General features: G+C 46.8%; 1 protein-coding gene and 1 long non-coding RNA gene across 10 annotated transcripts; one reads left to right on the forward strand and one right to left on the reverse strand.

The window, feature by feature from the left end:
• Positions 1-19: 19 nt before the first annotated feature.
• Positions 20-1,842, forward strand: LOC134150784 (uncharacterized). The gene is made up of 2 exons (XR_009960718.1): positions 20-146; positions 1,426-1,842. It is a non-coding gene; the product is annotated as an uncharacterized LOC134150784 (long non-coding RNA).
• Positions 589-23,925, reverse strand: DENND2C (DENN domain containing 2C). Of its 9 annotated transcripts, none has more exons than XM_062594850.1 (19): positions 23,838-23,925; positions 17,081-18,021; positions 15,950-16,098; positions 15,286-15,398; positions 14,796-14,963; positions 11,815-11,911; positions 11,025-11,069; positions 9,530-9,717; positions 6,777-6,886; positions 6,180-6,249; positions 5,754-5,831; positions 4,761-4,901; positions 4,247-4,395; positions 3,663-3,840; positions 3,270-3,311; positions 2,185-2,290; positions 1,826-2,065; positions 1,393-1,479; positions 589-748 (listed from the first exon to the last, which is right to left on the reverse strand). In XM_062594850.1, the coding sequence occupies exons 2-19, from the start codon at positions 17,863-17,865 to the stop codon at positions 717-719; spliced, it is 2,778 nt and encodes a 925-aa protein (XP_062450834.1). In that variant the 5' UTR covers positions 17,866-18,021; positions 23,838-23,925; the 3' UTR covers positions 589-716. The 9 variants fall into 9 exon arrangements, 7 of the variants coding, with proteins under 7 accessions (XP_062450834.1, XP_062450840.1, XP_062450838.1 ...); XM_062594856.1 differs by lacking the exon at positions 23,838-23,925 and adding an exon at positions 23,747-23,777; XM_062594854.1 differs by lacking the exon at positions 23,838-23,925 and adding an exon at positions 23,482-23,609.
• Positions 23,926-24,244: the final 319 nt, after the last annotated feature.

Raw genomic sequence — 24,244 nt, forward strand, 5'->3', positions numbered from 1 at the left:
CGCCTCACCGCCCGCCCCGCCCACCGCCCTCCTATGGCCCGGCCGCGCCGCGCCCACCGGGGGTGGACGAGGGAGCACGGGGGGCCGGGCCCCCCGGGGCGCGACGGGCCAAGGAACCGAGCTCCGCCGGGTCGGGCCGCACCGGGGTAGGAAGCCGAGCTCCGGCGGCGCGGGGCCGAGCCGGGGGGGAGCCGAGGTTCCGTCGGGGCGGGGCAGTGGGGGGGGAGCTGAGCCCCGTCGGCAGCGGGAGAGTCCCGGGGGGGAGCCGACCGCCGGCGCGCCGGGGTAGGAAGCCGAGCCCCGGCGGGGCGGGGCCAGACGGTGGGGGGAGCCGAGCCCCGTCGGCAGCGGGAGGGTCCACCAGGGAGGATCCAAGTCCCGTCGGGGCTGGGCCGGACGGTGCGGGGAGCAGAGCCCCGTCGGCGGCGGGAGGGTCCCGGGAGGGAGCCGAGCCCCGTCGGGGCGGGGCCGGACGGTGCGGGGAGCCGAGCCCCGTCGGCGGCGGGAGGGTCCCCGGGGGGGGAGCCGAGTCCCGTCGCAGGGGGCCGGGCCGGCAGCGCGCGCATGACAAGGGAAAGGCGGAGCGCGTTTTCTGGGTCAGAAAGCCATTATTGAGGAGGCAGAGCGCGAGAAGCGGCGGCAGCCCGGGGGGGCCGGGCCGCCTCCGGCGCCGCCCCGCAGCGCCGCCCGGTCCTGCCGCCCTGCAGCACCCACGGTCACTTCTTGTGAAGAAATCGCATTTTGCTCCCTACAGAGAAAACACACACCGTTAGCACAGGGAGACGCCCCGGGCGCGATCGGGCTTAGCAACTTTTGCAAGAAAGAAATTCATGCTTGGCCACCCTTGCCCACAGGAAGCTGTCTACCCCGCGGTACATTTGCAGCCAAGCCCAAAACTCAGAAACAATTATAAGCAGCCCTAGGATTAGACAACTTCTGCAAACTTTATCCAAAGATAGAAAATCTTTAAAATAATATAAATCATTATTATAAATAGAATATATTATTTCATAGAATCATAAAGGTTGGAAGGAACCTTTGGAGATCATCTAGTCCAGCCTCCTTGCTCAGCAGGGTCACCTAGAGCATACCTTAGACAGGCTTGCATCCAGGTGAGCCTTGAATATCTCCAAAGGAGACTCCACAACCTGTCTGGGCAACCTGTTCCAGTGCATATTATTGCATATTATACACATTATTTATATTAAAATTATATGGAATTGCTAAAATATAAATATTTTAAAAATAAAAATTTTATGAAGCACTCAGTGTAGGTAAAATAGGTCAAAGTGCATGAGAAAGTGTGCACCCTTTTGCATGAAATTATTTGTTCTGTAGCTATGTTTATTAAAAAAAAAAAAAAAAAAAAAAAGAACAAAGCTGCCTCTTTACCAAGACTGCGAAGGATTTTGTTCATTCCACTAGGTTCGGTCTCTGGAATACTCTCCAAATACTCCAAGGCACGGACCTCAAAAAGACCTGAAGAAGAAGAATATCACTCAACCACTCCCATTTCTTAGTATGTGGTATCTCAAATCATTAATGAGGTTATGAAAAAAAAATTTGTGCCTGTAATACCAGCTGCAGGATCAAGCCTAAAGAGGAGACAGATACACAGAAATTCTTTGCTTAAGAAGATGCATTCCACTGAGTCACTAGAAGGCACGAAGCTATTGCCATTGCATTTATGCCGTATCTGCATTACATTTGTTAAGGTGCCAACAGGGTAACCTGTCAGGACAAAAGGCTCCTTAAGAGTCAAAATGATGTACCATTATACTCTGAAAGTCACTTTGTAAAACAAGAAATTAATATTAAACCTTACCTTTGACCATGCTCTTACTCAGCTCTCGATCTTGTATGAACCCTGCAAACATCTGTGTTTCCATGAACAAGTGCAAGAAATGACGCACATTACGTGACATATGAGATTTTCGAAATGATTCCCGCTGAAACACTCGCTCCCCTTTTTCTGTGACATTCATATGTAGGGAGTAGTGTCCAACAATCTCCACAAAGAACTGCACAAAAGCTTCAGAGACCAGGGAGTTAAGAGGCATATCACCTATGAAAAGTACAACAGATTAGTCATTTCCCTCTACATTCATCATTTTGAACATGAGGAAAAGTCATATGGTATATTGTAGACACACAGTTTATGTACAGACTTTTCTATACAAGTACCTTGTGTGCTACTCCGGTCCTGAGACAGGATTTCACTTCGTTCCTCCAAGATTTGTACAAGTGCAGCCTGGAGCTTATGAGGCAGGATCTCATCCTCATCTGATATCTAAAAAAAAGAAATGGCCAGGAAGGCATTTGTGTGTTTTATCTGTCATCAACAGAAACTTCTCACTGTGAACAGATGAGAAAAGCTTGTGACACACCTGAAATGATCAGAGGGATGTTACTCTATGATACAGGGTATGTTGGTGAAGACAATGCATTTATCTTGTAGCCACAGCAACGAAAAACATTCCACCAGCACCTTCCAGCTAAGGAGTAGTAGTCACATGCACAAATGACCAACATAGAACAATGTATGCTACATCCACTACACAGACTTAGGTTTAATATACCAGTGATAAAACACACTAGAACAAAAGTCTTCTCCAAAAAGATAGCAAATCACAACATTCTGGGGAAAAAGCGATCCTTTAAATACCTTTCTCAAAAGGTTGCAGTTGCAGGCTGCAACACAAAATAGAACAATAAGGCAAGGGAAAGGAGATGCAAAAAACCTCTTGAACTAGTAATGCTCCAGAATATTTATGTAGAAGGGACTTTCTGTACATTAAGGAAAGTCTGGGGCCAGCTGAGAACTGCAAGAGAGTTGTGATAGCTTGTCTTCTACTTTATCATTTCTGGGAAAAACAAAACAAAACAAAAACAAGAACAAAAAACGTAGGTGAGAGAGGAGAAAGTCCTGTAGTGAATAAGTCCAGAGAAAGAGAAAGACAACCAGAAAGCAGGAAAGAATCCTAGCAGCCCACTTAACATAAACCAACTAAGTATCCAAGTCCAGCCCAGGTAAACAGCACCTTCAGCTTCATAGGGCTCTTTATCTCATACAACATCAGCCCTGCAAAAAGGATCCTTGCAAGTCTCTTTCCTTTCCTTTTCTGTGGATCTAAAAGGAATGCAGGATATTACCTGCCCCCCCCCCAGTCTACATAGGAATACTAGCTTTTGCTGCTTTCTTGCTTACAATTCCATTCGTCAATGCCCTTTCCCAGCACATAGCCCTGGGTAGCCAACACTTCACTCACCTCTTGCAAAAAATGGTCAGTGCAAAGATCAACAATCAGAACCTGGGGAAAAAATGTACAAAACACATTAACTCTTACATCCAATATGCTGCTGAAGGGGGGGGGGGGCAGGGGGAGGGAAAGGACCTTCTCCCCTCCCCCCCAAATGTCCCCACTGGCACCAGATTTCACACAAAAACCACAGGTTTTGCATAACTGCATCCTGTCTCTAAGGACAGTCAATATTATTCATCTTAGATAACAATGGAATGGCCTGACATGTATCTACCAAGTCCTCAATGGTCCCATGAAAGTTTAAAACTTCATATTAAGAGAGTATCCACAGTTTCTTCCAGAGAAGTTAGCCTCATACCACTGGAATTGTTCCTCCCCTTTCTTTTCCCCAATTCTCACCTCCTCTATGGGCAGGTCCTGGAGCTGTGGTAATGAGCAGGAAAGAATGCCAATTAAGAATGGAGTTGGAGAGCAGGCAATATCAATCATGGAAGTTGGTAGGACTGGTATATAGGTGTGCTGCCAAGTGAAGGGATAAAGTGTTGCCACTGCGGCATGGCCACATTTAGACAGAGTGCTAAAAAGATAAGAGAAACACAGAATGGATTATCAATGTATTCAACACTGAGCTACAGGCATAGTTTAGAAATGTTCATGAAAACCATAATTTACATGCATTGTTTATATGACAGCAGAAGCTCCATGCATCGACTTTTGAAGTCAGTTATGGAGAACGGGGAATAGCATCAACCCACACAAAAGAGGTAAGTAGGTAAGGTAAAATACCCTTATCTCCTCTTGGGTAAACAGCATACTCTAAATTCTCAGCATACATATACTACATGAAGAATCTGCAAAAAGCTCTTAAATGTATGTAACTATTTACAAAAAGTTCGACAAGTTTGTGCATGAAACAGGCCCAAACACAGAAGAAAACTCAACATTTCCTCAGAAAGAACAAGTCACTCAGACTGATTTTTCACCTTAAGTTGTCAGCAACCAAGATCACCCTCCTTTCCAGCAGGAGAGAGGCAAAGACCCGAATCATGTGAGAGACACTTAAACACTTAAACAGGCATTCGAAATCAACGTGTTCAAGTCGAGAATCCAGTGGACGGCAGAGCTCCAAAACCTGGGAGAAAAGCAGAGATGCAGGGTGCTGGATGAAAGCGCCCTGCATGGAGGAGGACTGGACAAGGGAGATCTGTCTGGAAAGCAAACTGATGGATCCTCACAGGTAGGAACCAAACAGCTTAGACAATTCAGAGCATCACAAAGAATTCAGCCAGCTCTTCTCTTAAAAAGCAAGGGATCACTTCTAGCGCAGTATGCTTCTGCAGGAGGCAGGTTTCTCTGACAGCCTCCATAGAAAGTTTAGGAAATAACCTTCACATCAATTACTTAGAGCTAGCACCATTGCACAGTGCAGTTTGCAAAGTGCAACTATACACCAGAGACGACAACCAACAGAGAAAAACCAGTCCTGATTTCAGTTACCTCATTTCCTGCTCCTGGCAGGAAACTCTTCACAGTAATAGTGCATCCAGGATCAGGGAAAGGTGCCTCCATGACACTACGCATAAATGGGTGCACTAGAGCTGGGGACATCTCTCGTCTCTTCTCTACTTCATCTAAAATCTGCAAGAAAATAAATCAGACAATGGTTCAGTGTCTGCAGGTGAACCATACAAGATATGATTCTATGTTACATTATCCCGCTTTGCAGCTACACATGAAGGGTGCAACATAGACTCACAGCCCTTTTCCCCCTTGCTTGGGACCCCTGTGTAAGCTCCTCTCAAAGATCTGAAAAATCAACTTAGGAATACGGACCTATTACTATAACTTTTCATTTCTCAAACCCAGTCCCCTGTTACTGCAAGGAAATGTTTTATATATAGTAATCAAATTCTCACAACTAGTTAGAAGAGTAACTTCTTATGTCTTACTCTTTGGCAAGGCTCTATCCTCCTCCCCCCAGGAAGCCCTTCTGAAATGCTGTTGTAGAAACTCAGTGCTCCAACAGTTACAAATCAGCTTTCATCATAAACTTATCCACTGTATTCTTCTGCAATAGCTGCCCTTTACCTGTACTAGCCTCTCCCAGCATTTACTTCCTTACCTATTCTCCCCATAGTGGTAGGAGAAATAAACAGCTCTTTTTTCTCCTCTTAAACTGTTTTTCCATTTCCTCAAGTCATGGAAGAAGAGAATTTAGGGACTCCACACCAGTAATATTAGGTATTAAAAGGCATTTCCTGAAAGCAACTTCCTGGAGGAATAATGTTCTGTATACTAGCTGACAAGTCTCAGCACTAATATCACTTCATTTGCCCAGTCAAAACAAAGGTAGCAAGGAAGCACCCTGCTGGGATGGATTAATTAGCTAAATAATTTTAGGCCGGATAGCAGCATCCAGTTACTTCCTGGAGCTTGCAGGTTGTTGGAGACCCATGTCTGATAGGAAGTAACAGGCTCTCCCCACCTCACCTTAGAAAAGAGGTTGAAGCAGCCCAGACGGCTAACAATGCAATATACCTCCGGAAGACGCTTTCCTTTCCCTTCCGGCTGAAAGGAAGCAGAACATTTACACTGAGAACAGGGATGCAATAAGCAATTGAGCACCTAAAATGTAGCTGACTTGCAGAATTCTTTCTGTACTTCCCTCTACACCTCTGACTTAAGAGATTCCTGAGGAATAACCAGTCCCAGGAGCTGCCTTTCATACCCCAAACCCACTTCACTATTGCTGGGTATCATCATGCTCCTGCCCTTAAGCATTTAAGAGGCTGGTAATATCAGCAGTAGCACAGGAACTACACAACCCATGCAGGAAGTCACTGGCATTCCCATCCTCACTTGACTGTGAAAGTTTATCAATGTATTCTTTACTGTCCATCCAACACAGGTGCTTACCAGGAGCTTCTTGCAGTAACCAAACCAGCGGCTGCCATCCTCACCCGTCAACACAAAAGAAAATGTTTCACTGGGGACCAAAGAACAGTCAAAGTCAAATTTACCATGCGGTTTAGAGGAAGATAAGAGACTGACAGACAAAGCAAGGCACATGCACGACACAAACTACAAGCCATTCTCTTTCTGGTCACAGAAGAGACACCTGATACAGGTAGCCAGGTTCTTCAGCCTCTATTCTGTGGAAGAACACCTGCAGGCCACTGCCTCTCATCCACCTATAGCTCTCCTCCTTCCCAACTGTTTCTGCATTCTTCCAAGCAGCAGTGTAATTACTTGCCACTCCCAGGAGCTGGCCTTGAACCAAAGTTACAGACTTCCTACTCCAAATAACAAAGGTGCTGCTTGGGCAGAAGCAGCTCTTCTGCCTCCATCTCAGTATCTCATCTTCCTCTATCACAGCAGTTTGGGGCACATTCTTTCCCATTTTTCTCTGCATTGGCTGCAGTTTCTTTGGGCCAGGGAACTGGCACATACCTAAGCATTCAGCATTCTCCCTAGAGGCACTTCAGGCATCAGTACTCAAAAATAAGTCTTTACCTTTTAAGGTCTGATGTAGGAAACCAATCTTTGGGATCTGGGAAGCAGAATTTGGGGATGACCTTTAGCCTCTCTTCAGTATCCTTTGACTGTCTCAAGGAATGTTCAGGCTGGAGGGGTAACACATGCATTTAAAGTCATTGAAGCATGGTCCATGGTTGCAGCATTTTAAACAATAAGAGAGAGCTTCTTTCTTACTCTTCCAAATGCTGACAATCAGAGAGCTAGTGTAAAAGTACAGGAGAGCAGATTCCGGTATAACAGATCCCCAGTTCCCTCTTTCATCATTCCTGCTGACTGGACTTTTACAAAATTACCCAGCTGGTCTTGGTAAGTGTTGAGAATGATTTAGTGGCATAGCCAAGTTTATAGAGAGTGAAACTAGAACTGAGCCCCCAGTTAACTGTTGTGTGATTAGGCAGCCTGCCTCATTTCTGTTCCCAGGAGAGCTGAAGATGTTAAGAGTAACAGGAATGTCCTTGGCTTCTGAGGTGCAGGTCATTCCCAATTCAGCTGTGAAAAGAGCATAGCTGTTCCATGTCCCAGTTACCTGGTGCAGGCTCAAGACAAATCCCTCAAAGACAGGACAACTTTCCATGCTTAAAACCATCCAGAAGGAGCAAAAAGAAGGTTTTCAAATAAGAGATCACAACTTCAGTTGTAAATGCCCTTGAGAAAAGGGAGTTTGTTCCATAAAGCTGATTTCAGAAGCTGAGCTCTCAAGTCAGCATATCTGGCTTACTCTACTGTCCCAAGCTGAGACAGCATCAAAGAATAGTTAGGAACATGGTGCAGCAATTTCACAGAATAACAGTTGGACAAAAGCCTTGCTCATCTTAGGCATGCAGCCCAAAGAAGATGGTGACAAGCAGATTATTTGTAAACAATGCTATTTTTAGGAGACAAATCGGCAATCAAAACACCTCCATAATCACTGTTCCATAATTGGTGAGCAAAGGTTCCTGCAAATCCCCCATCAAAATTCTGTAATTTGAGCAAAGGATAAACAAACACCAATGAAATCATTTGTTTTGTCAGTGCATTTGTAAAAGCAAGCAAACAGCCACATGGTACAATTGGATCTGATCGCCTGCTGGGATAGCAGGAAAGAACAACACACTACCCTTTCCCAAGGTGATAGTCAGATTATGGTGCTGTACCAGGGAAGAGCTAAGTCTGGTCACACTCCTTTCTGCCTTCTAACACCCTAAAGTTTGCACTTAGCAGCTACCATTTATGCATCTTCAATGTTACCACTAAATTAAGACTATATACTCTTTCTGGCTGTAGTCTCTTACTAATTTTGTGAAGCAAAATGTTTCAACATTTAAGATGCTAAAGGTATTTGCACACAAATCCCTTATGCTGCTGGACACCAGGTGTCCTGCTGGAGTCCCACATAACTTCCCCTAATGAATTTAACATCTCCTTCCCTATTTGGATGACATGCAGACTCCTTAACAATCTCTGGTTTATTCCTGATAGAACAGCTAGAAGAATTATTAGGTTTATTCTGTTCTTAGGGGATGGCCCCAGGCACAAGCCTAGGTGGTGACATATGAATATTCGGTCTGTGGCCATGGAAGCAAGCATCAAGGCTTCATCCTCTTGGTTGTACACTAGTGTGCACACTAACTCGTAATTCAGTTACATGCAGTCATCTTGTCAACCATTTGGGCTGAACAGACAGAGAGAAAGTTTATTTCAGATGGCTTAGTTTAGTTCACAGTACTTCAACTTCCACTGTCAATCTCTGCTTGCTTGTGCCCTGTCCCCCAAAGAAAAAAGTAAAAGCAAACATAAAAGCCCTGAGATTCTAGTTTTTGTATTGCATCAGCCAAACTGCCTCACTCCTTGCTATAAATCACAAACTGCCTTGATGAGATCAGTCAAGCTTTGGGAACAAAGTTGCACTGCACTCCTTTTCCTCTCCTGCAGGCTGCCTCAGCAGCGTTACCACAGTACAGGATGGCTTTACAGTATTACCAGACAATGAAAATAGGAGCTTTCCTAGTTCTCACAAAAGATAAACTCTTCATTACACCCAATGAGCGTTAAGCACAAGTGCAACTGGCTAACCAAAACAGTTATTTCTGAACAGCAGTTTCATCCCTCCTAGTGCCAGAACAAGGAAGAGTTCAGACAGTACTTCAGGTAACAAGATCATTTATACACTTGCACATGATTGCTTTGTCAGCTAAATCATGACAAGCAGGCACACCCATGAGGAGAAATGAAAGGCTGCAGCATTTTAGCAGCAGAGTCAGTCACTTCTAGAGATGTACTGTCTCTTCAAAACAGTTTTTGTATTTTCAATCCATGTCTCAAGAAATCCACCTTCCATTTCTCAGAGATATCAGAATCAGGCACAAAAGCCTCAAACTGCTCTGTCTTTGGAGAGAAAAAATGTTTCTCCTCTGAAAATTTGAGGTTAGAAATTCTTTTCCATTACAAATCCAATATGCCCCCCTGTTAGGATAGTGTTTCTGGAGGCACGCACCAAGCTGGTGAGACTTCCTAACCCTTACAATATTACAGGTATTTATACCAATGGTGAATCAAGAAATACATTTAAATGTTCATCCGAGACTATGCATTAGATCTGTAACAGAGCAAAGTGCTTCAAATCCCAAATCTGTATTCTACCTAATAGGCCAATTTTATTAGTATAGAGCTCAAGAAGGAACAAACACGCAGAGAAGATGAACGGTTACTGAGTGCATTGTATGGGAAGGTTTCTATACAGCTCTTACCTTGCTAGGAAACTGCTGTATGATCTCTGGTGCATATGTCATTTCCATTGCTTTCTTGTGCAGTGATACCACCACAAATAGCTCAAACAGCTGCTGCTCCTGGAGCTCTATCAAATCCCTCTCCAGCGTCTGGTAGTGTGGGTTCCTCTTGCAGCCTCGCTGCACCTGCAGCAGGCACCTGTGTCGACCTAAAGGAGGGGGCAAATCCAAAGTTAGCCCATGACTACTATTGCCACATACACCTAGCTCACAGAAGAGGAATTACCATTACCTTCAGAACAGGGAAAAGAGATAGGTGCATTTGCCTAACCTCATAGCACTGTCTCATCCCATGGGAATGGGACTCCTTGGTCAGTTCCTTAAACACAGAGCTGTTCTAGGCACAGGAGCACTGGCCTTGCAGTAGCTCCATAGCCCCTTTTGCCTGACAGCTAGCATTCTGTTGCTCTCCTCATGTTCTTTCCATGCACCTCCAAGCAACACCATGGCAGCAACGAGAAAAGGCTAAGAGAAGCAGCCCAGCCTCATCAATTCAGTAATGTTGCCAGGCTTCAGGCAGCTACTCCATAATGCAGCATGGGCATTCAAGAGAGGCAGGTTCCTGGCCAGGAACCCTCCAGGCTGGGATGTCTTGACAGGTAGTACACACTCACAAGCACAGGCAATGCTCTGACTTAAGAAATCCTTGTGGCTCAGGCACCATGACACATTCTGGACACTGGAAACAACCGTTAAATCAGACAGTGACTCAGTCACTGTATTTTTGAGTCTTTACCCTTTATTACTCTTAACAAAAAAGTTGAATGTCATCACCAGCAAGTTAAGGCCTTTTGCATGCTTCTGCCTAAGTAAATGAAACATCTAGAACAATTCATCTGGTCCTGTCCACTGGATCCTCACTGTTCGTAGTTATCCTGCTGACAGACATGCCAGAGTAATTCACCAGCACTGCTTGCTAGCCATTACCATTTCACTTTAAAACCTTACCAGCCTAGAAACTCAGACCTCTTTGGTCTTTCCCACACCAAGTGGTTGTCACAAGTCTGTAGTCCGGGCCCACTATCAAACTCAGGGCTAAGAAATCAGACAAATAACCAAGTGATTTCTCCCTAGAGGAAAGGGCATTTCAGAATATCACAAACATAAAAGAGAGCCAAGGGAGGAAAGTAGGGGGGCAAAATGACATCAAATGTTAGCAGCAAACGTGATCCAGGGATAATTCATTGCAAGACATATTTTCATTAAGTGTGACTCTACTGATTCAAAAATGAATCTACTTTAGCCACTGGCAGATGAGTAGCATTAAACCTGAAGGGCTTGGGATAAGTGGCAGAAATAGAGGCCAATTTGTCACAGCAACAGCGCCCAGCTTTAGCACGTAACCTCTCAGACATTCCCTTTCTCTGTCACAATTATTCGACACACTTATCCCATTAGGACCCTAGCCAAACATATAGTGCTACAGGGACAGGACCAGCCCCTGTGATTCACTCACGTTTTGGCTGATTTTCTGTATCACTTTCATTCCCGCTGGTTTCACCTGAAACACATATAGTTTTCTCTTATTAATCATGCAGAAAGATGGACAACACCCCAAGTTGGGAAAGACAGAGAACTTCAGACTCATCAGGCCAGTATCATGCAGGGCAGCTCACTCTAAGCATCAGCAAAGAGCAGCTATTACTGGCAAATGTGCTACAACAATAAATTTCAAAAAGTGGAGTTGATAATGAAGTCACTGTTTCCAGTGAACCATGTCAGCTGAACACAGGCCAAGAACAGAAACCAAGTGGTTATTTGATACTGCTATGAAAGTTAACAGCATTGCCAAATAGAATATAGCACAAATAAAGACCACACCAGTGCTAGAAAACCAGAACACAAGAATATCACTTTAGAGGCATAAAAGAGATGAGTGGAGCAGTCAGAGGTGGTTCTCATGCAAAGTGGTTTTGGTGTGGGGGTTTTTTTTGTTTGTTTTGTTCTAGTTTATTTTTTGAAAAAGCACTTTTTACAACTACTCCATCTCTTCAGGCTCAGACAACAGTGGGATCTTCCATTTTTAATAATGTTAGACTTGGGTTAAGCAGGTGTTCCAATCCTAGTGGTGCTGAAAGCTCAACAATTTCAGTCAGAGTTTCTTGCAAGACAAAGGGTTCAGCACTGTTGAGTCAGCCCAGCATGAACTGGTGGTACCTGACCTGTTAACAATATCCCAGGACATAGGGAAATTGCACCACTCAACAAGTGTGTAACAAAGAGAATGGTGCAAGAGTGCTCTATACCTTTCACTGGAGGAGCTTCTTTCCCACTGGGACTGAGCAACTTCACCCTCTTCTTTCCACGCTTAGAATCAAAGATCGCCTGTATTTTTAGTACAAGCTGAAATCCAAAGCAGAAGCAGAGGTTAATAGGGGGTCCAAAAGGGGCATAATTGCCAACAGAAAAGCAGCCCAACAGCTATCATCCAGCACCACAACACTTTGGAAAGGCTACTGCCAAAGACCCTGGCTCAAAGGCTCCTGGCCAGAGTGCTTTTAGCACAGCTCACTGGATAGTGAAGCAGCACAGAATTTATGCTACAAGAGAAATATTACTTTTAGCATAATTCAAAGCTGATACCAAACTTTATACACATTCTACAAGCTCTCATATTTTGCTTAGCAAACAGAATAAGTGGAAAAATGTCTAGCATCAGATCAGTTTTCTATTACAGAGGCCAACTTCAAAGGGACTCGCAAGAGCGTCTTATAAATCTTCCTCTGCAAAGGATTCTGAACTCCATATACCCAGCATCTCAGTTCTTTTCAAGCCCAGAGGAAGCAGAGCTCTCATACAACCTTACTGATTCTATGATTCTATGCCCAGCATGATGCTTTAGAGAACTTACCCTAGCTGACATGCATCTGCAGCAACAAATGTGAAGGAACAAACCCCTGGCTACACAGAGAGCTCTGCTTCCTCTGGGCTTGAAAAGAATTGAGATGCTGGGTATATGGTATATAGAACAAGGCTACACTGAGCACAGTCCTTGACCCAAGGCAGTTTGCTAAAATAAATGCATCATACTTTCAGTTTGCACAGGTGAGAAATGCCAGTGGAACAGAGTAATGTGCCAACACTGCAGAAACACCACAGACCTGGTCCACTGGAAGAAAAAGCTTAGAAAACAACATAGCCCAAAGCAGGCTAAGCAACAAGCATGGAAGAAGTGTTGGCATTTAGACACTTCAGGTAGATGCTGCTAACCTTCCTCCCGTTGGTAACAAAGTCCTTAAAGCCAAAGTCATAACACTTTCCACTACTCCTGTCACTGGCCTCTCCAGACTCCCACCCTGAGCTGCCAGGTATACAACATCACAGGCTGTGGCAGCTCCTTGATTCTACATGTCAAAGAATGCTATCACCTCACTGAGAAAAAGGATTTACTTTAAATGCAGTGAGCAGGTCAAGTTCATTCTTGTCTCAAGAATTCATTAAATGTTCCCACTGAATGTAGCAGGGTGGGGCCCACTCATTTGTCACCACAAATACTGCATTAAAAAAATATCCAGCAAGAGAACCTGTTTTTCTGCTCAGGTGCTTATCCCAAGCTCAGCAAACTAGGCATAGATTCTTCTCCCTTTCAGATCTATTTCTCACAATTTTCTGGGCCAGACAGACACGTTCTTTTAGCGTGAGGAGGCTGCAAGAAGGAAAAAAAAAAAAAGAAAATAGCAGAAGGTGCTTCTTCTATTGCAAAACCTGCCTTCTTTCCCCTCTGCCATACACTTTCATCTAGAGATTTTCAATTTCTGTTCCGATTTTTGCACAGTTGAGTCATCAGTGAAAGATGTCATGTGCATTTAAGGCAGTCATGTGTTTCTTGAGCAATAAAAACATTTTTCTTTTTGGACTCCCAACCTTCTCTGAGTCTCTCTAACAATCTTGGTTCAGTCTTATAAGAGCAGAGAGAATAACGTATGCTTCCTGCTTGTAAATTGTTACCAGATTTTTGGAAGAGGTTTGGTTTTGGAGAATGTTTTATTTTCCCCTCTCCAAAAGAAAGATCCTCCCTGTCACAGCATTTTTATAAAGCTGCCATCTCCTTCCTGATTTCCCACCCCCGCAGTTTGTTTAAAATCACAGAAGAAAGGTCTTTATTATTCTGAAATACTTAACATTTGAACTGTATTTTGCAGCTGTCCCACTCTATCCCCCAGTCTCGTGCAAATTGAGCAAATACACTCAATGTTCACATGAAACAACAATCTGCAGAAGTTAAATGATTTTACCGTGGCTAAAGTAAGTTGTTGCTGCTACTATAATTGGAACTTGAGTTCTAGGCACAATGCACTAGTATTCACCACTACAGTGTTAGCTGTAGCTGTCCTACAGCACACACTACATTTCATCACTGAGAGACAGAAGCTGGTAACTGTTAGCACTATCTTGAAAGATTCCCAGCACACCAAGTAAGAGTTACAACCAAGTCCTCTATTGTAAGGATGGATTAAATGCCTTTCTCACTACTCTGGCATCAGAAGCATATGCATCTTTTACACACAGGTGGGAGGGAGCAGCCAGAGGAGTAGGCAGGAGAACTGTATGAAGGCTTTGTGAGATAGGCTCATCCCTAATGAGCTGCTCATCACCTTTACAACGTGGAACAGCTGCAAGAGTATATTCCTAACATCAAGTCAAGGACTACAAGCCAACATGCTAAATAACTAAATGCCCAGCAAGCTCCCATAACAGCCCCAAAGCAGCCCCACACACTTAGCCGTCTAACAACTCAGCCCCTGCACAGTGAGAACATAAGGAACACTCTGAGACACACACACAATATTGTACAAAACTTGCCCTTAAGTTCAGAGAGCCTCCTTACATTCCTGCACCACACACAGCAGACAGCCAGCATCATCACACTTCATTGGGGGTATTGGGAACATACTTTTAGTGACAAGGCACTAGGAAGAGCTGGTATTCAAACACAGCACTGATTTAGATTTCATCTATTACCCTCTTCGCAGATTTTTGGCCATCAGCACCACCATCATCCCACCAGACCTGGCATTCTGTTTTTGCTCTCCAAACACATGCCTGCTACTGGGAGGGAAAACAGTTTGAGCAGGGTCATCTGTCCACACATACAACAGTGATGAGCAGTATTAATCTGCCAGACACTCAGCTCCATGACCACTTATGAAACACTTACAGGGTGTCAGATAAAGCAGTAAGAGTTGAAATACCATGCAAGAAATAAGGTTCAATACTTAAATCTTACCCAGGGCAAGTTCTTTCTCCTGCTAGCAGCCTCTGCTGCGCGAAACAGCTTCCACTCTGTCAGTGTGACAGGCAGGGTTATCTCCTTCAACATTTTCCCTTGCAAATTTGTCTGGGAGGGCTTTTGCTCAAGAGTCTTGCGACTGAGAAAGGGAGGCTTGGGGGGAAGCTAGAAAACAGAATCAGAAGAGATGGTCAAGCATGGGATTAAGCTTTGGTCCAAATTCACAGTCAGAAAAGTCTGATAAAATTCCCTGCAACTTCCTGTTCTATTAAACCAATCCGTATGCAACACTCAAGCATCCCATCAACATTCTTCTTCCCCATCTTTTTGATCCTTAACAGCTTAATCAACTGATACTGCCATGGCTGTTCATTACCAACTACATTAATAGCAAATAATAAACATTAAGGCCAAGGGCAGCAAAGAATAGACTCTTTGTGAGGATGACTCCCTGTGAACACATGACAATTTAATCCTCTCTCTCTACCTTGGGAGCCCTAATAGCCCTCTGGTGGGGTGGTAACTTCCAGACAGACGGGATCTTCCACAGAGGCAAAGGCAGTACTCTGATATCTTCATAGAGGTTTTCTTTTGAAGGACCTGGGAAAAGCATTGGAGAGGGGATGGATTTATGAAAGGAGATAAATTCTTGCATTCTTTTAAAAGATATGAGTATGGAGTGTCTTCACAGTTTGCTAGCAAGCTTGGACAGGTCTGGAGAGAGACTTGTAGTAAGATGGATTGTTTATACCATCCAAAGATGATTCTAACCCACTATGATCATCTACGCAAGCTGTACAGGGATTCACCAAATCATATCACTTCCACCACTGCAGAGAAACTAGCTCCATTGCAAAGAAGCTGATTTTGTCAGTGTTCACAGAGATCTCTAGGCAGCACTCGAGCAGAGGATGTAAACACCTACCAAAGAAGTCAGTTTAGCGCACACCTGTTCTAGCAAGCTTCCGTAACATCTAAACAAGCCTGCTCACATGTAGATAGCTATTAACATTAATAAGGAATCCCAGATGGGGAAGACCTTAGAGCTGAACGGGTCCTCAGTGCAGTCTCACCCCTTCACACCTACCTCCCCAAAAAGTCTGCTACCTCCAAATAAAGTGAACGCATCCCCTAGAAGCATAGGTACATACAGATAATGTCCTCATAGATGTTGTCTTCTGACTGTGTGTAGAAAAGCCTGGATCTTGTAGTGCCTTTTTTCTCTTCCTGAAGTCTGTGGGAGCTGGTGGCTACTGTTCGGTTGTGGAAGCCCTGGATGTCCTCAAACTCAAAGGATTTCCTGGAAGAAAACCAGCATAACATCTTCTAAAGGTACCTGTATGTACCAGTGAGTTATTTTCTCTGCTCCACACAGAGTATAGTCCTCCTTAGGGCCAACATATATGTGGATGTTCCGCTCTGGACTCGCTGATTTCCAGTCAGCTCCTGCTCTGTTACTCTGGAAAAATGAGTTGCAGGCTCCATGGCCTCCAAAGGAGAATGGAGTTGGAGGCTCCATGGCCAAACACATTCTGCGCAGTTACAGTGATTCTCATCCTGTCACAGAGGCAGGAACCTACAATCGATTTTGGCTTTCAATTCAAAATAATGGCATAGAGGTCACAAAAGACCTGGATGGGATTTAGCCTATTATCATAAAATTTGTGGGTTTTGCTGCGTACTTTGCCACCATGGAAGATGTTTAAGGATTCAGGAGTCCTAGCCACATTTCACCCTGTAACATTCACACTCTTCTCCAGCACAGATGCTCTAAGCAGCTCATCTGCTTGTAGGACTAGCATCAAACTAGCTCAGAAGGTTATTACTTTGTGACAGTGACCTACAGGCAAGAAGGCAGAACAGCCACACCTACTGCAACACTAGTCACCCACAACTGAAAGCCCCCAACTGTAAGCAACAAGAGAACATACCTGAACATTTAACCACAATACTGCCCCCAGAGAAGGCCATTCTGAAATCCACAAGAAGTGGGCAGCACTCTCCCTGGGGCCATCATATTCCCACTCAACTCTTTTTTAATGCATGGGACTGAGGTTCATTTGGGGCTTTTACTCTTCTTTGCAAGGTTATCAGCAGCAAAGGCAGAACATTCACAGTGATGGAAAGGGGTTACTTTCATCCAGAAACATCCTTTCCCATCAACAGAGGTATCATCAGTACCAGCACCTCCTCAAGGATACCACAGCAAGCAGGTTGCGTGGATTTACCTAGAAACTGATTTAAGGAAACGTGTTTCAGACAGGCGAGATGAACCAACGTACCTCTGGGTTCTTCTTCTGATCATCCTGCTGGCTACTCTCTGCTCAGGACTGTGAGAGGATGGCACTAAGTCTCCTCCACAAAGATTTTGCAGGGGAGCTTTCTTTCTAGCACTGCAGCTACTGGGATTCTTTTCTGCAAGATAGCAGAAGGTCCTGCGGGGCTTGGGTGGTGGGACCTCTTGCCCCTCACCCTCTGAGTAAATGTTTTCCAAGCTTCTCTCTGCCCTGCAGAGAGAGTCCACCCCCTTGGCTTTAAGTGCTCTTTCTGTGAGGTCACAGCTCTCTTGCTTCCTCTGAAGGTCTAAGGGCACTGCCAGGGCTTTGTCAGGTAGAAGGGGATCTATACTCTTCCACAGCCCTTGTGAGGTACAGAAGCTGCCTGGGGGCAGTGTCTCCTCTGAGTCCAAGAAGCCTTCTTGCCAGTCTCCATTCTCCTTTGCCTGGGAAACAAGACTGCATGCACAGGGCCTGAGGTCACCACAGTCATCAGTCTGCAAGCAGCTCCTTGCATTTTCCCTAAAGTCCAAGCCCAGGTTCTTTGGCTCTTTAGATCCAGTCTTTCTGCCCTTCTCTGTGTGTCCTGGCTTCACTTTAGAGATAGCATCACAGCCTGGATCATACTTTACCCCAAAGTCCTTCAGCTGCTGCTTCTCCTCACCGGAGGACCCCCGTGTCCTCCTCTCCCACTGGGAGATCTTCTGTTTGATGTTGCGGCAGTGGCTCCGGGAGAGGGTCTGCACAGCAGAGCGGGAGAAGCTACTGTCCACTGTCCCCGTTGGATGCATGGCAAGTGCCAGTATGCTTACAGACACTCCATCTCCAGCTTTGTCCAGGTCCACCTGTGTCCTGCAGACATCAAGCTGGCATGAGACCCCAAAGCATCCAACAGTGTTCAAGAGCCTTTCGGTGTCAATCCTGTAAGGGCTGCCTCCTAGCACGATCTGTGGATAGGGAAAACAACTATCAGCTTTATTCCAATCATACACACCACCCAGAGATCCCAGCTGGACTCAGGTAATTGCTGAAGAGCACTCTTCCCCATATCACACATTTAAGACTGGCTTCCAGAGCATGCTCCCCCCAAAGCTTTGTTCTGCAGCATACATCCGGAAAGGCTAACAAAGGAAAGTAGAGGCCTCACTGGCTTAAAAAAACAAACAAAACAACAATAACAACAACAAACATTGCAGCAGGAACAAAGCACAAACATGGATTCCCAGGGTCCAAACTCAGGGAAGTCACTTACTGGCACAGACACATTGCTGCATGGTCTATTCCCAGCAGAACTGTTAGCCAACCCCTCTGCTTCTCCCTTGTCCTGCGGGTTAGGCAGCAGTGCTCAGTTTCTCTTGATGTTCCACACTGCTCAGAGCACCTCAGGCAGCACACAGCCAAGCCACTGCAGTAATCATCTCTGCTGGAGCCCCCAACACAGCATAGGCACAGCAAGATACAAAAGGCTATATCAGCATTATAGATAGGGAACCACATCTAGTTTTCCAGCAGCAGGATGGCTGCTGCTTCACCCAGGAGAACTAAGACTGTCTTGACTGGCTGGGGAAGAGCTCAACAGCAGTTCTCCCTCAGAAACACTCTCCCTGCTGCACAACACAAGTAAAAACCTGTTTGATGTTATACCTGCCAAAACTTGACCTAAACTTGCCAACAGAGACACCTGAGTGCAGCGGAGCCAGGCCTGTGGCTTTCAGCCAGGAAAAGTTTTAAAATACATACAACAGATGCTAAAAGGTGGAGAAAAATATAGTAAGATCTTGTGCTCGAGAGGAAAGCAGCCCTGTATTCAGATCAGCAGGGGAGAAGGAGCTCTAAAGAAATGGTTAGACTTCTCCCCCGAGGCAGAGCCTCAGCAAACAGAAGCCATGTTATTTCAGATTTTTCAATGTATAATCTAGAGGATACAGCAAACAATCATCCAGACAGTCCTGCAGCAAGAAAGGCAGGTAAACTAGCACTTTAGCAACAGGGAGAACTTCAGCTGCTGTACAGACCCAGCACTTGCAGATCTGATACGATCTCAGTACAGACATTTCATATGTAGAGCTCTGGCAGACCCATTTGATATAACTAACGAGCTGGGATAGCCCAAGGCACCCCAGGCAGTTCGGTGATGGCACTAAACCTTGGCTCCCTGCTGGCCTTTCACACCCTGTACCGGAGCAGCACTGCTCAGCGCAAGCTCCTGCTGTCTAGCATTGCTTGTCACATTGTCCCAGACAGCTGCAAGTAATTCTCATACTCAACAGTGAATGTATTAAACTCAGACAACCTGGGTAAGCCTGCTGAGCTGGATATACGCATTACATCTTCCAGCACTCTGTCCCTCACAATATTCCACCCCATCCCCAACACTTCCCTACCAACATCATTCCTGAACACCACCAGCACAGTCTCTGGACAAGTGAGGACAAGCTACTACCACACATGTGACACTGTGGCTCCAGTATGGCACACCACCCTGTTCCACACCAGCCAGGAGCAAGATGCAGGTAAGGGACAAGCAAACAGAAGACTTCTACTGACACCCCCCCCCCCTTACAGGAGGAAAAAAAAAAACAAGACAAGAGTGAGAATGAGAGAGCACATAAAGAACAGGAGCCCCCATGCCTCCCGACTCCCCCACCCAGAGTGCTGCAGTGCCCCTGCCCCCCGCGGTGAGACGCTGCTCCCCATGGCTTGCAGGCACCCAGGGCCCTCTCCCCTCTGCTATTAATAGCCTTTTCTCCAAACACCCTGAGCCAGAGCAGAGCTGTCTTTCCCTCAGTCCCTTTCTCTGTGGCTCTGAGTAGCAGATGGGAAAGCAACTTTCCTGAAGCCATTGCAGCTATCTCCAGCAACAGTGGCTGCTCCAGAGGGCCCGAAGCACGAGCTGGCAAGGGGAAGGCTGTGAAGGGAAAAGCTGGGCCGAGGAGCAGAGAAGCAGCCTCCCCTCATTCCAAGGCATGTCATTGGTCTTTGAACTATCCCATACAATGGGAATCACATGGCTGCTGTCTCATCTTAAATGCAGCCAACAGAACACAAGTTTAAATGAAGCACCTAATATTCTCTCCTGCTCAGTGCTGTCCTGCCAGCAGCAGGCCTGTACTGTGTCTTCCAGAATAGTCCACTCTCCTAGGAGGAGAATGTGGCTTATCACCTGTATAGGCTTGCAAGGCAAGAAAAACAGAATCACAGAATGGTTGAGGTTGATCTCTGAGGATGCTCCAGTCCAACCACCCTGCTCAAGCAGGGTCACCTAGAGCACGTTGCACAGGATCGCATCCAGATGGGTTTTGAATATCTCCAGAGAAGCAGACTCCACAACCTCTCTGTACAACCTGTTCCAGTGCTCTGTCACTCTCACAGTAAAGACATTTTTCCTTATATTCAGATGGAACTTCCTGTATTTCCATTTGTGCCCATTGCCTCTTGTCCTATTGCTTGGCACCACTGTAAAAAGTCTGGCCTCATCCTCTTGACATCATCCCTTAAGGTATTTGAAGACATTGATAAGATTCCCTCTCAGTTTTCTCTTCTCCAGGCTAAAGAGGCCTGGAATGGGGCATTAATAATAAATCTAAACTCATCCCACGAGCCCCAGCAAGGATAGACTGATCTTAGATGAAGAGCAGTGTAGAGTGCTTTGATCCAACAAAACCAATCCTCTAAGACACAGCCTGAGACCAGCCTAGGGACACAAAACTGGTATGGTCAGGCAGCAAGCACCTTTATCTCAGGGAAAACAGGCACCATGCCTTTCACAAACTAACCAGACTCTAAATGACTCTGCTTCTTCCCTGACCTCTCCCTCCAAACTCCTTCAGTATGCTTTCCAGTTTTTCCACAAAAGATAAATTTATCACCCCTACATCATTAGTACTTAGAGCCGCCCATTGTATCCACTGGCACCAAATCATTTTTTGAAAGCACCGATAATAGGCTAAAAGACTTCAAATCATTTCTAGACAAAGCTTGCCAAAGGTATCACGTATTTTCCTCAAAAGACACTCTCTCAGATTCACAGTGTCTGAAAACAGTTTCCATATCTTTATCCAAAGCAGAGGAACGAGGTGCATTCCCACCACATGATAGGCAGCCCTTACTCTTTTTTTCAATACTGAAAGCCAGAGATCATGCTAAGCATTTTCCATGCAAAGGGTCTCAAGACAATTCAGTTTCGTGAAACCACACGCTCCAGGAAAAAATGCTGCCAACATCGATCAAGAACAAAATACTCTCCAATGCTGAGGTCAAGCCCACCGATCACAGATGCTACTGGCTCCCTACAACCCTCCTCACCACACTCAGGCTTGTAGCCAATTAGCTAAACAAAAGCACTAACACACCACCTCACCTTATCCTGGTGCACAGCAGGCATCAAACATGTGAATCACTGGCAACTCCACACAGCACTGAAGCAATCTTCTGCTCCTTTTATGAGAGCTGTACAGTTCTGAACCACCAAGGAACAACAGACCTCCTTGTTGCCAAGCCTTCTGCATTTGTAGCTAAATACAAAACATGCTTTTGGTCTTGCGAAGTCTAGGGAAGCTGCTGCATCAGTCCTGGGGGGAGGAGGGGACAGCCAGCACAGCAGCAAAGGCCCTGTCCAGAGTGCTCAGCTACTCCTATCCTGCTCAGCTCCAGAACAAACCTGAAGGCTTTCTGAACAACACTCTGTAATGCTAACAGCTGAAAGATGTTGGCAGTACCAAACAAACAGATTTTACATCAAAATAAGTAACAATTCAGGAACATGCTATAGTTAGTCATTTTCATTTCAGTGAAAAATACAAACCAACTCTAGTTATTAATTCATTGGAAGCTGCTACATGCAATACCATGAAACAGTTTGTCAGATACCTGGCTGCGTAGAGAACAGTCTTAGACAGTTAATGCGAGGCTAATCTTAATTACATAGTAAAAAGAGGCAAGGTCTGGCTGCCGTTATGAGTCCTAAGACTTATACTGATGAGAAAGATGTTTCTGACTTTTAAGTTTTTGTGTTTTCCTGAAACAATAAAATTCAACCTTCTGAAAGCTACCCCTACTAGAAAAAAGCTTAAGCCCTGTAAGCCCTGAAGGATTCCATGCCAGAGAATAAATGGACAGAACCCACACTATACTATTTTTAAACTCATGGTTTTTTGGACCTGACTCACAGTATCTGGATGCTCAGGCTAGCAATACTGAAAACAGCACTTGACTCAGACACTACACCACAGGCTGGCCACGTGCCCAAAGAACTCTTCAGCTTCAAACCAGAACTCAGACCCAGCAAGTGGACAGAAGTAAAGTTGAACTCAAACACAAGCTTCCTGGGACAGCTTCTTAGTGGAAGTACCTGAGATGAGAGTCTGTCAATAGATTTGTTCCCTCCTTCTATCACTTCTCAGCTCCTAATTTCCCCAAGGCTGACATCACCAAAAGCCCGGAACACCCTTATATTGCAAAAGCCACCATAGATAGGCTGTGTGAGGCCATGACAGCAGGCTACTCACCCCTTACAGAGTCTCAGCAGCACAGAGGCAGCTACACCAACACATTATGAGGAAGCAGACCAAGGACAGTCACAGAAAGCCTCTCAGGTGCACATCATGTCCCCAGAGCTATAGGTAAGGAGCCACATTCATACTGAAAGACTAGGAGAAAAGCTCACTCAGCAGTAACACACCATTCCAAGACCCAGCATACCAATACTGTGCTCCAGCCAGCAGTTTCAAGTAGAGGTGCTTTACAGGACTATTGCCACCATTTATGCTCCACTCCCCCTGGCATCCTCAGCATGTGCCTTCTCCCCAAGGAAACAGGAACGGACACACACTTAGGGACAGTCTGCCTAGAAGACTTTCAGGGTCTATTTTTTTTTCAGTTACCACATCTTATGCCTGTGGAAGATTATCTTCTACATGCACAGAGAGCTGGCAATATCCTTAATGCTACCTGCAAGTCCTTGAAGGGATGACCCCCTCCTCCCAGCCTCACCTGTGACTGAGATGCACATCATGGTCCTAGGAAGCAACTAGGCTCCTGACCCTGGTCAGGATACTTCTACTGCTCTGACACATACCTGACTTACTGCCTGCCTGTGAGCAAGGGGAGGTCTCCAGCCCTCGTATATTGCTGGAGCACTTTTTCCGGGCCTCCTGCAGCCAGCAGCAGGCTGTGGGCCAGCCAGGTTCATTGGGCCCCCGGTGCTGCACTGAGGAGCGCCAAACCCTGTGCTCTCCTGCTGCTGGCAGGGCTCTGAGAGGACAACGACGGGGCTTGTCCAGCAACTTCTTGCTTCTCCCCTCCCATGCAGCAAGGTCGCAGTCAGCTATCCCTGCCTCTTGCCGCGACAGACGAGGCAGCAAAAACCCTCAAGAACAGCCGTTTCCGGGGGCTGCCTTTCCTGCTACCTGCTTTCTACGTATCTCCCTCCACCGAGGCCGCCGGAGATTCCCGCCGCGGGGCGAAGCGCTCCCTTCAGTGCTGAACTCCGCCCGACGGGCCCGCCCGCCCGCAGAAGCGGAAGGCGCTGCCCGGCCGGTGCGGACAGGCGCCGGGAAACGCACGCGCTGTTCGGCCGCCTGCTTCCTCGGCCCGCGGCTTCCCCCCCACCCGGGCGCCCTTCCGCAGCGCAGCCGCCACCCCCCGCCCAGGCGAGCCGGGGCAGGGACGCACCGCGGGCCAGGAGCCCGCCGCCGCCGCGCCGAACCCGGGCTGCCCGGAGCACAGCCCGCCGCGCTCCTCCGGCTGGCCCCGGCCCCCTCACCCGGAGTCATCGCCCGGCCTCGGCCTCAGCCCCAGCGCCGCTCGCGGGGATGCACGCCCATGAGGCGGCGCAGCCGTCACCGAGGCAGCAGCCCCTGCAGCCTCCCCCCGGCGCCAGGCAGGCGGCGCGCGGCGCCCACGTGAGGCCATCTCACAGCCGCCCACGCAGGACCCTCCCTCCCCCGCCCAGGCCCCGCCCCGCCCCCCCCGCCGGCGCAGGACCCCCCCCGCCCAGGCCCCGCCCCGCCCCGCCGGCGCAGGACCCTCCCTCCCCCGCCCAGGCCCCGCCCCGCCCCCCCCCCGCCGGCGCAGGACCCCCCCCTCCCCCCCGCCCAGGCCCCGCCCCGCCCCCTGCCGGCGCAGGACCCCCCCTCCCCCCCGCCCAGGCCCCGCCCCGCCCCCCCCGCC

The sequence above is a fragment of the Rhea pennata genome, chromosome 25, assembly GCF_028389875.1.
Source record: "Rhea pennata isolate bPtePen1 chromosome 25, bPtePen1.pri, whole genome shotgun sequence".
In the NCBI taxonomy this organism is placed as follows: Eukaryota; Metazoa; Chordata; class Aves; order Rheiformes; family Rheidae; genus Rhea; species Rhea pennata.

Excerpts from the sequence above, each read along its gene's own strand:
- DENND2C (XM_062594850.1), bottom strand. The coding sequence starts at position 17,865 with ATGCATCCAACGGGGACAGTGGACAGTAGCTTCTCCCGCTCTGCTGTG. Across the intron at positions 3,312-3,662 it reads AGGACCTGCCCATAGAGGAG|GTTCTGATTGTTGATCTTTG; the intron begins GTGAGAATTGGG and ends TTTTTTCCCCAG. Across the intron at positions 1,480-1,825 it reads GAGTAAGAGCATGGTCAAAG|GTCTTTTTGAGGTCCGTGCC; the intron begins GTAAGGTTTAAT and ends CTTCTTCTTCAG.